At 36.3% G+C, this 15,545-nt stretch overlaps 1 protein-coding gene across 2 annotated transcripts in view; it reads right to left on the reverse strand.

Annotated features, from left to right (window-relative positions):
- Positions 1 to 5,417, reverse strand: part of LOC112157437 — a 12,927-nt gene extending 7,510 nt beyond the window's left edge. Inside the window, exons 1-3 of one of the 2 annotated variants that reach the window (XM_036213437.1) lie at positions 4,996 to 5,417; positions 4,367 to 4,702; positions 2,193 to 2,525 (exon numbers count right to left, since the gene is read on the reverse strand). In XM_036213437.1, the coding sequence (XP_036069330.1) occupies positions 2,193 to 2,525; positions 4,367 to 4,702; positions 4,996 to 5,047 (721 nt within the window). In that variant the 5' untranslated portion in view covers positions 5,048 to 5,417. Of the gene's footprint in view, positions 1 to 2,192; positions 2,526 to 4,366 lie in introns of both variants that reach the window. The other variant, XM_036213434.1, reaches the window with a different exon arrangement.
- Positions 5,418 to 15,545: the final 10,128 nt, after the last annotated feature.

The raw sequence follows: 15,545 nt of genomic DNA on the forward strand, positions 1-15,545 counted from the left end.
GACAAAATCCATTCAAGTTTCTGTCACGACACCCATGAGACTTCAGGCTCCAAGCTGCAGAAGTGCGGCTGTAGATGAAGCGATGAGGAAAAGAGGAGCTGTGCGATTCTGTATGACCCGCAATTTCTAAAGCGCTGTGACGCTGTGGGACTTCTCGGTGCGCCGGCTGTGCTGTACTCGGACAGACACTTCATACCGAGATGCGCATTTATTTCGAAAAAAGTGTTTCCATTACAATTTTGCAAAAAATGTCTATTTCAATACGCCCCAAATACCACCTCCTCCAAGCGTAAGAACTTTTTTTGAAAAATGTCAGTTTTTTCGAAATTGTGGCATTTCCATTAGGAGAATTTATTATCAAAATTCCAATTTGCAAAATTTCAGAGTAAATTGAAACGCGACTAGTGGTGCCATTTTTTTATTTATTTTAGAGTCTTTGGTCCGACTCGGCTTTGATTTGAGCTCACAACCTTCCAGTCTTACCGCCATGCCATTGAGGTGGAGGTGTGTTTACTGGTGCTTTTGAGGAACTTTTTCAAATAAGTGTAATCTCTAAACATCATTCATGTCTTCCACGTATTGTGAACAGATGTGTGAAAAATTGGGACACCCTCAATAAATAATGAACTCTGGCTTTAAAAAATATTCATATACAAATGTCCAACTGTTGCGGCCACCTTGGCCGTTCCAGGGAGGAGCGTGGCTCCATCTCGCAATCAAAAAATGAAGTACTCGTGGATTTTACCTTGTAAAATAAAAATGATTTATTTTCAAAACGAGCTTCCTGTAACAAAAAATGGTCAGTGTCTTTGGTGTTCTGTTTGTCATTTCTTTCAATTATCTGCGTTCTTTGCGATTATGAAAAAACCTTTTGCTCCTCATCCTCCTGACTTCCTGGACTCACCTGGCTACAGGTGGCTGCCGATTGTGGGGAGGAGCGAATCAAATCCAAATATAAGTAACTAAACATAAATAATCTTATTTCTTCATCATTTTTTTCCAAAATAAATCTTAAATCTTATTTATCTTCAAAAGTAAATCTATATTGTTCAAACATCAAACTTATTTTGAAAAATGTCTAATAAAGAAAATTAAACTCTGTCCACCTGGCTGTCTGTCTGTCTGTCTGTCTGGCAGTCGGAGAAGCTCTAGTAATTGTTCTACCTCTCCTGGAGGGCATCTCAGTTTGCTCGCCAGGTGACGATCGCACTCTAGCAGTATACCTTTTTCCAGAAGAAAGACCAAAAAAAACAACCGACCAACCGACTGCTCACCTGGTGAACAAACTGAGATGCCCTCCATAATATGCAGAACAATTATTAGAGCTTCTCCGTTTGAGAATCCATGTAACACTGTATGGTATTAACAATCTCATTATAACTTTACTAATGCATTTTGCAGTATGTGAACTGTATCAGATTAATATGGATATCTTTAAAACATATATAGATTATCAATATATTTTTTTCAAAAAATTGTGTCAAAATGTGTAAAACCGTGTAAAGTCAAAACTGATGTAAATCAAATTTAAGGAGTTTTAGATGAGCTGCCTTTTGCATTTCTGTGATTGAATCAGACAACATTAGATTAGATTAACAGATCAAAATTTTCAAAAGTGGATTAGTCAAAAACTGTACAGAAAAAAATATATATATTTTCAGTTGTAATATACTCTATGAAGTACTAAGTAGTACTACGACAGAGGTGTAATCTAGGAATTTAAGGAGCATGTTTTTTTGAAGTCTGGAAAAGAAGTCATTCAAAATGTAAATCTTTTTATTAGTTAAGAAGACTTCCAAACATGCACCATCTGTCTTATCTTTATAGTGTTTCTCCATCGTTTTAGTGCGTTTCTCACAACAGAATCTCACAATAGTCAGTGCAACCTCCACAACATTTAGTCATTTATGCACAACCTAGTGTCAGTTTAATGATCATTTCATCCAATAGCATTTCATTTTGGACACAAAGCAATTGATGAAGAGCAAATATCTACATAAGAGTATGAGAATGCTAAAAAGAACTGCAAAGTTCCCAATTCTCCAAAATAAAAGCCCCTCTACCACTTGACTGCTTTAGCAACAACTATGAGCAAATAAACAAATTAATACATGTGTAATTATTAGGCACTAATCCCAACAAAAATTAACTTTTCTTGATATTTTTGAAAAAAAAAAAAAAGATGAACAAACCTTTTACATGAAGTATGTAGGTTTGGCACGTGTCCATTTTCCCATAAGAACGGTACACACAGCTGTAGAGACCCTCGTTGTTGGCAGACAGGTTTCTAATCGTGATGCTGAGGTTGGAGAAAGATCCATTCCCAACATCTATGTCTATAAAGTCATCTCGAACACTAGGTTTTGAGAATCTACTACCAAAGAACAACACCTCATTCTCCTTGTCGTATCTATGATCCAGAAATCTCTGATACAGATACAATCCGTCATAGTTCTCTTGTGTGCATTGAGAACAAGTGAGGCTGATATCTTCACCTTCCATCAGAAAATAAACTTCAGTTCCCTCTGCAATGAAAGACACAAAATGTCTCATCAGAAATGAAAAAAAAAATCTCGTAGATTTACAAGATTAAAAGTCGTAAATATAGCCTATGACTTTTAAAGTCATAAATATACGACTTTATTCTCGTAAATTAGCAGTTACGACTTTTTTCTCGTAAATTTACGAGAAAAAAAGTCGCAATATTACTATTTTTTTTTTTTTTGGTGGCCCTAATACTCCGTCGTAGGAACATTTTGAATGATTTCTTTTCCAGACTTTGAAAAAACATGCTCCTTAAATTCCTAGATTGCAAGTCCTTCGTAGTACTACTCAGTACTTCATAGAGTATGAAATTATTTTCCTGTATAGTTTTCTGAGTAATTCGTTTTTGAAATACCATATAATGTGTAACTTTGATATATGTAAGTGTGCAGATTTTGGCAGTGAATGAAACCTGTTCCTTAATTTAGTACATCAACACTCCTTTACGAACTACTTAGTACTTCATAGAGTATATTACCACTGAAAATATATATATATTTTTTTTGTACAGTTTTTGACTAATCCACTTCGGAAAATTCTGATCTGTTAATCTAATCTAATGTTGGCTGATTTGACCACAGAAATGCAAAAGGCAGCTCATCTAAAACTTATCCTTAAATTTGATTTAGTTTTGAGTTTACACGGTTTTACACATTTTGACACCATTTTTTTAAAGTGTATTGATAATCTATATATGTTTTGAAGATATTCATATTAATCTGATACAGTTCACATACTGCAAAATATATAAGTGAAGTTATACTGAGATTGTTAATACCATACAGTGTTACATGGATTCTCAAATGGAGAAACTCTAATAATTGTTCTGGAGGGCATCTCAGTTTGCTCGCCAGGTGCCAATTGCACTATAGCAGTACACCTTTTTCCAGAAGTAAGGGCAAAAAACTGTGTTTTAGACCAAAAAATGGCTACTTAAAAAATATTTACTTAAAATAGTTTGGAAAATGCATGCCTGTGAGTTTATAAAGATGTTCATTTAATCAGCAAAGTATGTTAAGTATTAGCATTAGCTGCCAAATGGGAAATCCTATTATACGTTAGCATCAAGCCAGAAGATTTTAGCATTAAGAGTTTGAACAAGCTATATTTATGGATTGATTAATGATCTATTAATCTTAGATAGTTTCAGATTGATTAATCAATTTATATAACTCAGACCTTACTTTAAGTAAGTAACGCCAGAGCAAAAAAAAGAAAGTACCTTTTAATGTATTTATTTTTTTGCTCCTTTAGGGGCTCCAAAAAAAAGAAAAATCTAGAATCTGCAACATTATTTTTACATTATTTTCTGCTTTTACATGTCAATTTAATGTCCAAATTATTGTATTTTCAAAAAAAAGGTAACAATCAACTTCAAATTGGTAACATACAGGATTTGTATTTACTGGTACTTTTGGGCGCTTTGCAGAATAAAACTAAGGGGATCACAATCCTGCATGTTTTACACATTTTTTCTCTTCGACATTCCATATCTAGAGTATCAGTACAGATCTTTATGATGAGGTGGATCAGGTGTGTTTGAACATCTTACATGGAAAAAAATGCTGAAAGGTGAGCCACTTAAAGAAAAACTTTAAATAGTGGCAGTAATGTGGGTTCCTTCAACCAGAAGAGAACGCTAAAAAGAACTGCAAAGTTCCCAATTCTCCAAAATAAAAGCCCCTCTACCACTTGATTGCTTTAGCAACAACCATGAGCAAATAAACAAATGAATACATGTGTAATTAATAGGCACTAATACCAACAAAACTTAACTATTCTTTTCTTGATGTTTTTGAAAAAAAAAAAAAGATGAACAAACCTTTTACATGAAGTATGTAGGTTTGGCATGACGTGTCCTTTTTCCCTTGAGAATGGTACACACACCTGTAGACACCCTCGTTGTTGGCAGACAGGTTTCTAATCGTGATGCTGAGGTTGGAGAAAGATCCATTCCAATCAACTTTGTGTGTGAAGTCACTTCGAACACTAGGTTTTGGGAATCTACTATTGAAGAATAACACCTCCTTCTCCTTGTGGTATCTATGATCCAGAAATCTATGATACAGATACAATCCGTCATAGTTCTCTTGTGTGCATTTAGAACAAGTGAGGCTGATACGTTCACCTTCCTTCAGAAAATAAACCTCAGTTCCCTCTGCAATGAAAAACACAAAATGTCTCATCAGAAATGTGAAAATATGAAAAACAGAAACAAACAAACAAACAAACAAAAAAAAACAATTGTTCATCTAAAGTTTTACACCAAATTGGAAGAACAAAGATGTTAAGTGTCATAATAAAAACAAACACTGTAGAATCCCAAAACTAGAACAGCTGCAGAAATAAAAGTAAAAAAAAAACTCAAATCAAAACTGAAAAATAATTACATAAGATGTTGCATTATTTAGCTATTCTTTGAGCAAACAAACCAATAAATAAAGGACTTACCTGAGCTGACAAAAAGACCGAACAGCAAAAACAGACAGAACAGCGGCCTCATCGTGAACGATCAGATGCGAATGCTGCAGATGTTTCCTACCGCACACACATATAGGCTGAACGAAGGCAGTGCACACTTCCTGTTTTGGTGTGAAAAGATAATCCGCATCCTCAATGAGAGAAAGAACATTTGCATAAATACATTTGTATTAAAAACAATATTCATACTTCTTGGATTTACATGGCATAAAAGAAAATCTGAAATCTTTGGAGAATATTTTGGTAATATTTGGTAATTAAAGCTTGACAATGGTCAAGAATCATTATAAAAATACAAATTGTTGATATATTTACTTCTATATGTCAGAGTAAAATTATTTGAGCTTCAAGGAAAATTCTGGATGAACACCAGATGCAAGAAACATTAATTAACACATAATTAAAAAAAGAAATAAAAATATTGTGGTTAAAAAACTCGACAATTGACAAAAAGAAATCAGCCAAAAAGATGAAGAGATCTCTTTTTGTGATTTTTTTTTACTGTATTACAATTCTCAGAGTAATGAGACAATTTATTTTTAGATCCAACTGTATATTTTACATACTTAGGAAGCAGTTTTCTGTTTCATTTTTGGTTTTGAGGCTAACACAGTTATGTGAGGGTAGACTTTTTTGCTGCAGATTTTTGTGCAAGAGTGCAGTGATGGAGAAGTGTGAACAGTAGACGAAGACATTTGCACAGAAAGAGCAATCAATGCAAAAGTGAACAAGACGGGACGCCCCGATTCAATGCAGAGTGTTGCACTTCACACTGGAAGAATCAGCAGAAGACAGCAATCAGTTTATAAAACTTTTTTTTTTTTGGCATCCAGTAAAGGATGAGAACTATATGACTCAGGAAGGTGTCAAAGAAAAACTTCTTGAAAAACAAAAGAATTCTTAAGAAGACGGATGGAGTTAGCTCACTTGATGTTTTTTTGGTATGTTTTGTTTTTCCCAAGTATTTCTGCCCAGAATAACGAAACCATCAGCAGATCCTGACTTCACCAGAGGAAAATGTGTATTTTTTAACTATAACTTGATCAAGTTAAACTTCAAACCCTTTTATGTGATGTTGATTCATTGATGGAGGAACAAATACAGCCTTTGTTTTTAGGGAAACACTAAACTTGGAGTTAAAGTCTGAGTTTCATGTACTGTGTTTTGAAAAGTGAATTAAAGAAACAGAGCTAAATGCATAAAAATGACTAAAAATATACATCATGTGTCATCTTGATGTCATGGTAACTGTCAGTGAGGTCACAGCAGAAAATTATACTTTGGTGCCCTCCTCTGGTGGTTTCCTAATCCTTGCTAAATCTCACAATTCTGATCATGGAGGGTTTTTTTTTTTTTTTCATTTTGTCATTTTTTTAGGGAAAATAGTTATTTTTACAATAACAACAAGAATAAAACTGCATTTTTTGTAAGTCCACAGGACCTCTAAACATCCAATTTTCAGATGGATTCATGACAGCTAATTTACTAATTTACAAGACAAGTGTTTAAAAAAATTAAACATTGATAAGCTTTAAGTAAGTTAATAAATACAAAAATAAAAGCGGAGATTATTCCACCTGAAGAGTGTTCATAATTCTGTTTCACTTCCTCCTTAACAAAGAATTACCTTTTCATTGCAACCCAATGCAAACCTAGTGATCCACCACAGTTCAGGCCCAACAATCCTTAAAATCCCTTCAAATACATTTCTCCTCATCAGCAAACTACCTTTTATAGTCACCTTACTGGGTTCTGAAACGTTCTTATCTTGTGTTGATTACATAAACAAGTTGCATGAAATGAGTTCTGCAAAACAAAACACAGAAGTGGTTTCCAGGTTCCACAGACTCAGACACAGCGTGACATTCAGCAGCAGCTGTTTCAAAACACAGACATCAGGACAAACCACATCCTTTATTTTTACTGAATGCCTTTTTGTTTAAACAGATTGGACTCCAACTGCAGAACGGCAGCTGCTGTGGCCCAAGCTCCTGCTGCACATGCAAATAATGACAAACCCACTGATTTCATGCATCTGATTTGCAGTCAATCTACATTTCTAACTATTGCTGAAACAAATTTAGAGCAAAAAAAGTCATCTAGTTAAATCAGCAGTTGGATCTCTATAGGTAAACAGATATCTCCCTAGTAGTTGCTTTCAGATCCACACTGACTCAGCTTTCTTTTAATCTGCATAGAGCATTTATATTAACATGGTTATCTTTATTACTGTTGGTGTTGGTGTTGTTTTGGACTTTTTCCCGTGTTATGGTGGTGTCCACCGCCACACACTCTCTCCACATCCTTTTTTCTTCTTATTTTCAGTTACAGCTGCATTCACCCTTGTGCTCTCTTATGGGGTCCAGATGACCCCGCCCTTACGTTGATGTGTGATCCCTCCCTACCACGGACACCAATGAAGATAAAAAAAAATCCTTGAAAAAAAAAGTTTAGCGCGCTGTTATGTGGGGTCCACATGACCCTACTTTTAATGTAAACATGCCTATAGCACATGCACACACACTATTTGTTTTACTTTGTTTATTTATCACCACAAGAATAACTTTATGTTTATCTAAAACAATAATGTATTGTGTAGTCTCCCCATTTGTGTCAATGGTTTGATCAGCCACTATTTAAGCCTTCTAATGTTTTTTTTCTTGGTTTTGTTTCTTGCTAAAGGGCCTATATTTTGCAAAATCCTTTTTTTTGGGGGGGGGGGTAATATTTTATGATGAAAAACAATCTCATAGCGGTATTTGGATCTGCATCTGATCTCTTAGTATTCCTCTCAAACCCAACTCTCTGAGCACCAGCCTCTCTCAACCCACAAAGTGGGTCCTCATGTTGTGACATCACAAAGTGAGGAACAGCCCCTTGCAGGAAGAGTCTGCTCTTCCAGCTCCGCCCCCTGGCTAACATGCACTTTAGGAGCCAAACTGTTGTTTGTATTGAGGTGAATGAATATTGTTTTTTGATTATAGTATTGTTTCTGGTCACATTAAGCAGGTAATCACTCACCTGGTTTGTGGGCAAAGACATTTTTTCTTGTGATTATGACTCACCTGTTGATTTTGCACCTGTAAATTAGAGAGGGGGGAGGGGGGAGAGGGGGAGCTAGATTGCCACAATTTTATTAACTGCTTTTTTGCCCATTTTTTTGCTTTTTTTCCCCTTTTTCTTACAATAAGCCAGATTCATTCTAAATGGATTTAATTACATTTTTTGTCATTAATAAAAAGGTTCAAAGCATGATCTAATTCAAGTCCCTTTGTTTACCCTTTTGATTTTTTTTTTTTTTCGCTTTCATTTAATACACACAAATGTGCATCCATCTTTGCAAAGATGTTTGTTTTCATGGGCAAAAAGCAGACACGCTGCAGAGGGTGGCTCTAGATCAGGGATAGGGAACCCTGGTCCTCGAGAGTTGTTGTCCTGAGTCCCTACTCATGATTGATTACCTGGTTCAGGTGTGTCCAGCCAGTAAGAACATGCCAGAGCTGGGTATATTGGAAAAGCATGCAGGAATGTGGCTCTTGAGGATCAGGGTTCCCTACCCCTGCTCTAGATTGAGTTCATGAAATGGGCGGCACCCAAGAAGCAAAAGGTGGTGCCCCAGAAATCCAGTTGTCTTACTTCCTAGTAGGAGAGAAGCTCATGAAAATGTATATGATCATATTTGTGGATAGAGGTTACTCTAAAAGGCTTAAGGACATCATAATGTAAGCCATTTAAGTCAGTGTGAGCTCTTTTAAAGATTGTCTTTGCTCTTAGGTATAGTCATGTCCAGTTAATGCATTTCATGGGCCTAACTTTATATTTTTGTAAAGACATTTCTGCTAATTTTGGGTGAATTGAATAATCGACTTATTTATACTTTTTTTTTCTCTAACCCGTGGCTTGTTCTTCCCACTTGGTGCATCACATCCCCCAAGCCCATTGTTTTTGATTCAGCTCAGTCAATGTCTTCGAGGTTTATTTCCTAGATCCTTTAGTTGTAACTGTGTGTGTCCTGTTTGAGGAAACTAAAAATCTAATCTGCACCCTCCTCATGTCTCACATTTCTGGTTCAGCTGATACAAGCAGATTCCAGAAGTTTTCCTTATCTTGCATCTGAAATGGAAAAACACAGGCACTTGAATGTGCACTTTTAGCAAGGGCAAATAAAGCCCAACAAAACAATTGTATTAAACAGCAGGTAACAGCTTTCCATAGTGCCAAACAGTAAAACGTGGTCAGTCAAAAATGCAGATGGGAGCTCCTCTCTGCAGGTGGGCAGATGCCTGTTTGAAACCATAGAAACGAACATCCGTGATTATCCTCACATGACTTTAATGCTATCTGTAACCACAGCAACCAAACCTAACCAAATAAAGTTGAACATGATGAATAGCTCAGAGGATTTCAGCAGGAAGAAGACATGTTCTCATCAAACAGCACTGAGATTGTCCCATCCTTCCTGTATCTTGGAGTTCACCTTGACCACAAAATCTATTTGAAACATACCGGTACATAAAACAGCATGTAGTGAAATGTATTGCACAACTGTCCAACTGAAAGCAGTAAGTAAAAAAAAAAGATAAAGGTAACTAAGTATGAAAAGACATTTCAATAAAATATATGACTGTATAGTCAAGTACACAATATAAACAGCAGTGATAGACTGTGCAAAGGTCACAAAAACATAAACTGTCCATGTGCTAAAAGGGTTCAAAAGGTATAAAGTGTCATTGCTGTGTAGAGATTGTGTAGAATAGTACAATTTTTGTGTTGAAACAGCTGGGGTAAAACAATGTGCTGTGAGGGGGTGAGTCCAGGAGGACAGATATAAGATGTCATGGTTCCGGGCCTTTAGGAAGCCGCTCCTCCTCATCCTTTCTGTATTGGCCTCCAGGGAACGGGAACGTTTGGCCAACCTCAACAGAGGTCGCTGTCTATTGTTAGGATGACTGAATTCCTTCAGTATCTTATTAGTTCTGGTGCAGGACCGCTCGTTGTTGATAGTCTCCAGGTCAAAACGAATAACAGATTGCACTGTCCTCTTTCCTGTTTTGTGCTACTCCCAAACCAGGCTGTGATACTTCCTGTCAGGATGCTCACAGGGGTGCAGCAATTGTAGGGTTTTTAGCACCCTTAAGGGCAATTTAAAGTCATTCGGGTGTCTGAGGTGATGAAGATGCTGTCAGACCTTCTCCACCAGGGTGTTAACTTGGCAGGACCGTGTCATGTCCTGTTTGATATGAACACTTGAAACTGTCCACTCTCCCCCCTGGGGTCCCGTTAATCGTACGGTCTGGTAGTTCCTCTCCTGCTTTGTGCTACACTATTAGCTGCTTAGTTTTGCTGATGTTGAGGAGATTGTTAAAGGCAGGGATCTGGCTCCTCCACCCATCCACTGTGGCTCTGGTTAATGAAAAATACAATGCTTTTAGTTTAAAAAAGTAACTGTAAAATAAAAAAATGGAAAATAACTTATCATTTATAGTGGTTTTATAATCGAGAACAAAACATTTTGACAAATTCCAGTGTTTTAAGTCTGCCTCGTGGTTGAAAAAATACAACAAATTAGCTCTGTTTTGATTTTAGATAGTCAGATAAATGAATTTCTAGCTAAGAAGCATCACAAACGTTTAAAACTAAAAGGTTTTTTTTTCATTGCCCACATTACACTACCTACCACTAGATTTTCTCCACCGAGAGCAAATCCTATGTGACATAGGAAGTCTTTTATTTTGAAAGGAAGTCTTGTGAACTTTTATATTTAAGGAAAAAAAATATTTTCTTTTAGTTTTTTTTTTAATTAAGCCAAAAAAACACAATAGTTTATTTAAATTTTTCATAAAAATAACAATAACAGATACAAATTCTTATTTTTCTAAAGGATGTGGCTCCTTAATGGGTTGCAGACCCCTGGTTTAGGACATCTTGTCATTGTTGGAGATCAAGCCCACCACCACAGTATCAAACTTCATGCTATTGGTAGAGCTGGAAATGGTCACACAGTCAAAGGTATAGAACACTGGACTGGTCCGTGCAGATCAAGACCTCTTTCAAGAAATTTCTGAGAAGGCTAAGTTCATCCAATCTCTGCAATGAAATGCTAGACATTTTTTATCAGTCCATTGTGGCCAGTGTTGTTTTTTATTGTGGTCTGTTGGGGATGGGTTATCAACATCATGATAAGGGATAGTAATCATCTGAATAGGTTGATCAGAAAGTGTGTGACGATGCCAGGAAAAGGGGATTCACTCTGGGGGGTCTGGTGGAGGATAGGAGGAAGAGCAGGATGCAGGTGTCCTCGGTAACACAGGTCACTCACTGCAGAGGACTTTGGCTTCTCTTATTGCACAGCAGAACTGAGAGGTTCCATAGATCTTTAATCTCAGCTGTTATAAGATTTTATAATGAGATTTATTGTGTGTAATTATGTGTGTTGTGAAACAGACTATTGAATTTCTTCTGATGGGGATGAATAACGTTTTATGTATCAATCTATCTGTCTATCTATCTTGGCTCACTCGTTGTCAGTCGTGTTTCTTCAGATTTTACATTTGCTCTGAATGATTGATCTTAAGTGAAAGTGTGAAAAGCTGACACATGCAACTTCAGTTTGTTTTGGGATTATTGAAAAAAAATCCTACTAAAAAAACTAGTTAACCTGACATCCTCTACAGAGATCTAATGATAAGATCAGTGGATTGATTTTTCTCTGTGGTTTGTTTACCTTAAAAGCCAGTCAAAACATCATTCCTTCCGACGTACCTGTAAAAAAAAGAAAAGAAAAAGTCCAATGCTTATCAGATTGTTAAAGTCCCCGTGTGTGCAGGCTCCAACAAGGAAGAGACAGAAACGTCCCTTCACTATTGATTTCCCTGAAAAAAATCTGAACCACAGCAGAAAGCCAAAAGGATCTGTATCAGTGAACCAGGATGTGTGATGTAGATGGAGATTTTTTTAATTGTTTTTTTTTTCCATTGTTTTGGAACTTTTTTATAGTTTTTGATTTGGATGTGATGTGTGCACCTGAGGTAAAATCTAAAATGGCAAAGATTGAACTAGAAACTTTCCACAAGCTGATTACAGTTACAGATTAAGACTAAAATATAAAAGTTTGGTAAAAGTTAGATCTAGAAGACTGTCCTCACATAATATTGATGAATAAGAAGCTGTTTTTCCACTTAGAGAGAATAGAAAAGGGACAAACAGAAACACTGGAACATTTAAGTGACAAAAGTGATGAAAAATGCTAAAGCAAACACTCACAATAATGGATAAAAAAAAGAAGGCAAAGAGATGAAAGATTTACAGTAAGGAAGAAAAAAAATCATTTGAGCCCATACCAGTGAAAGGGTTAAAAGTAACAAATACTAAATATATTTCTAAATGTAACATAACATCGAGTTGGATTACAGGTTTTCATGTGGGGCTGAACTTTGCGCTTGGTCTGTATTCATACTTCCGTCAACCGAACTATTCTGTCTTGTACCAAAGCTTGTAAACAAAACCATGTGACTAAAGATCTCTTAAGTCATTGGTCTTTACAAGGGACTTGTTGTACTTTGGTACAGTGGAGGCATGCTGCCAGACGGTAGGAGGGTACGCTAAGTGTTTATGACAGATTGTCGTGAAAAGCAATGTGGATGACGTTAAAAGTTGTTTTATTGAGCCTCCACTCCTCCGACTACATTTCAATGAGTTGCTGTGTCTCATCGTTACTCCATGTTTGTCTGCATCTTGTGGTTACTTCGTTCCTACTCTGTTTACATCCTGTAATCCTCGGCTATGGTGACCATTTTGATAAGTAATTCAGTAGTTTGTTTTTTTATATAGTACCTTTCACAGGCAGGGGTCACAAAGTGCTTCACAGTGAAGAGGGCATAAAATAAAGTCACAATTTTAAAATGATAGAAAACAAGACTGGTCAGCCACAATAAAAAGAACATAAAATAAAACAACAGTTATAACATTACATAAAGCAAGATTAGGCAGCCAAACAGTGGGGCATTTATTGGGAATAGAAAGCTCATTTTAAAGACAGGTTTTAAGTTATCTTTTGAAAGTATCAACAGAGTTTAATGAGTCTAGGGAAAGTGGGAGTTGATTTGAAGGAACAATTGTGAACTTGTGACCATCAGGATGAAAACCTTTGGGAAGGGTTGTAGGACGGATAGGAAGGAGCTTGCCTAAGTAGTTCTTTGAGGGTTAGGATAGAGTTTTTAAAATGTATTCTAAAATTCAGTCAGTGAAGAGACTTAAAAATAGGGTTCGTGTGAGCTCTTTTGTTTAGAGTTCTGGACCAGCTGCAGACAGTTGAGTTCGTTCTTGTTTATACAAGTAAAATAACTGTTGTTGAAGTCTAGGTGTGAGGACACAAAAACATGAATGATCATCTCTAACTCATGTTTAGATTTTTTCGATCTGAACTGTTGAATTGTCTTGCCTAGTAGAACCATATACAATAGGAACAAGAGCGGCCCCAGGACTGACCCCTGAGGTACCCCACACATCAGATTGTTTGGCTCAGATGACACACTGAAGCTCCTACCAGCCAAATACCTTAGAACCGACCTTGACAACCCAACCACATCACGCAGCCTGTTAATGAGGACATGATGGTCGACAGCGTCAAAGGCCGTGGTTAGGTCCAGCATGACCAGCACTGTCCACTTGTTCTACTGTGAGCATAGAGCCTTTTCAGACTGAGGAAACACCGGAGTTCAGTGTTACGGAACTAATCCAGACCCTCTCAAAAAAGGGGTCAGAGAGCAGTTCCTGGTCTTGGACCAGAATCTGCTCAGGTGCTTTGAGACTAAAAATTTGTCTCAGCTTATAGGGGAAATAAACTGGTTCACTTTAAATAAACCAAATGTATCCAGTCTGAATACATCCACAATTTCTGTTCACTGATGTACCTCTTGAACCGTAAATTAATGGGATTTAACCTTCGGGTAAATAATAAAAAAAATCAAAAGAGTTCATCCATTGTATTATGTATTAGAAAATTGAGCCATTAGATTTAAACAAGAAATGGTGTGTACTTCAATAGTGCTACCCTTCTTGAAGGCAAAAAAAGAATGAAAAAAAAATAAGATAAATGGTCTCACCTTAAATTCTTATTCTTGGTATGAAGAAAAAAGTAATATATTATATTGAAAAACATTCTTGATAAGGTTATTTTTCTTTCACGAAAGAAAAAAAATGTTTTTTGAAACAAGTATTTTTTTTAACTCCCTTAAGATGAATTGTTTTTACATTGTTTCTGTATCTGAGATTGCTGATACACAAAAAACATCAAAAAAATGTCATCACTGTAACTTGTCCCGTGAGTTTGAGCATCATCTGCAGGATCTTTTTGGTCTCCCATGCTGCGGCTTGGCATTCCACCAAAACCTTTTTTTTTTTAATCTACATCAGGTCATGGTTCAGCTTGTTTGTGCAATAACTCCTGAAACATTGACCCGTTGGACACGTGCAATCAAACCTTTAGATAAAGTCAATTTATGATCAGCTGTAAAAGTTCATTTTAGTTGAATCCTGACGTTTGATCTAAAAGTAAAAATGTGACACATTTATAGGCTGGGTAAATCTGACTTTGCTTCCCAACTTAACACTGTAATTCTCTCAAACGAGGATACAAGGAACACGTTCAAAATATAAACAAGCACATTTGGATCCACTCATAAAGAAACAAAACCTGAACAACAAAAGCAGCAGTGAAAAATAATGAATGATGTGGACTTAAACATTAACGGCCAGCATAACAGTCTGGAATGTGGAGGAGTTTATGGCCTCTTCAGAAATAGGTCTTCAAAAAAAAAAAAAAAAAAAAAAAAAATCCCTAGCAGTCCCGACTGAAAGAAAGAGTAGAAATCCGGCTTAAGCACATTAAAATTATTTCATGGCATGTTTGTGGTCTAAATGTTGATAAATCAGATCCATGAAGATCACTAAATAAAAGTGTGAACGTTGTGCTTTCATATCACCAACAGAGGGCAGGACAGATGTTTAACGTTTACAGAGCTATTTTTTTATAAGTGTGCACTACATCCAAACATTTCTAATTTAGTAATGCTCTCCAATAACTGCTAGATTCAAAGCAGCTGGAAAATGGAATTACTGCAGATTAGACAAGATTTGAGTTTTTGTTACTTTCACTTTTTATTTTCATTTTAGCAATAAAGATTATGGCCTGTGGTGCAGAGCATGTCTTTGTGTGTAAGCCTGGGAATTTCAAAAAAGTCGAGAAAGAAAGCAAAAGTGAAGCTAACTGACCTCATCAGTAGAAACAGATTTCCACAGCCCAGCCAAGAAGTTTGAAAAACAATGAAAGATCTTTCAAAGTTAACAAAATTTCCTTCCTGAAATCATACAGAGTTGAGGACATTAGGCCTCACTAAGCTGGCGTGTTTCCACAAATTGTGTCTTAAAACCAAAAGAGAGAAGAAACTAGAGAAGAAAAGCATGTGCCGAACATTCAGCAGTTAAAAAACTACTGATAAGTACAAGAAATGCCACAAAAA

The sequence above is a fragment of the Oryzias melastigma genome, linkage group LG1, assembly GCF_002922805.2.
Source record: "Oryzias melastigma strain HK-1 linkage group LG1, ASM292280v2, whole genome shotgun sequence".
Taxonomy (NCBI): domain Eukaryota; kingdom Metazoa; phylum Chordata; class Actinopteri; order Beloniformes; family Adrianichthyidae; genus Oryzias; species Oryzias melastigma.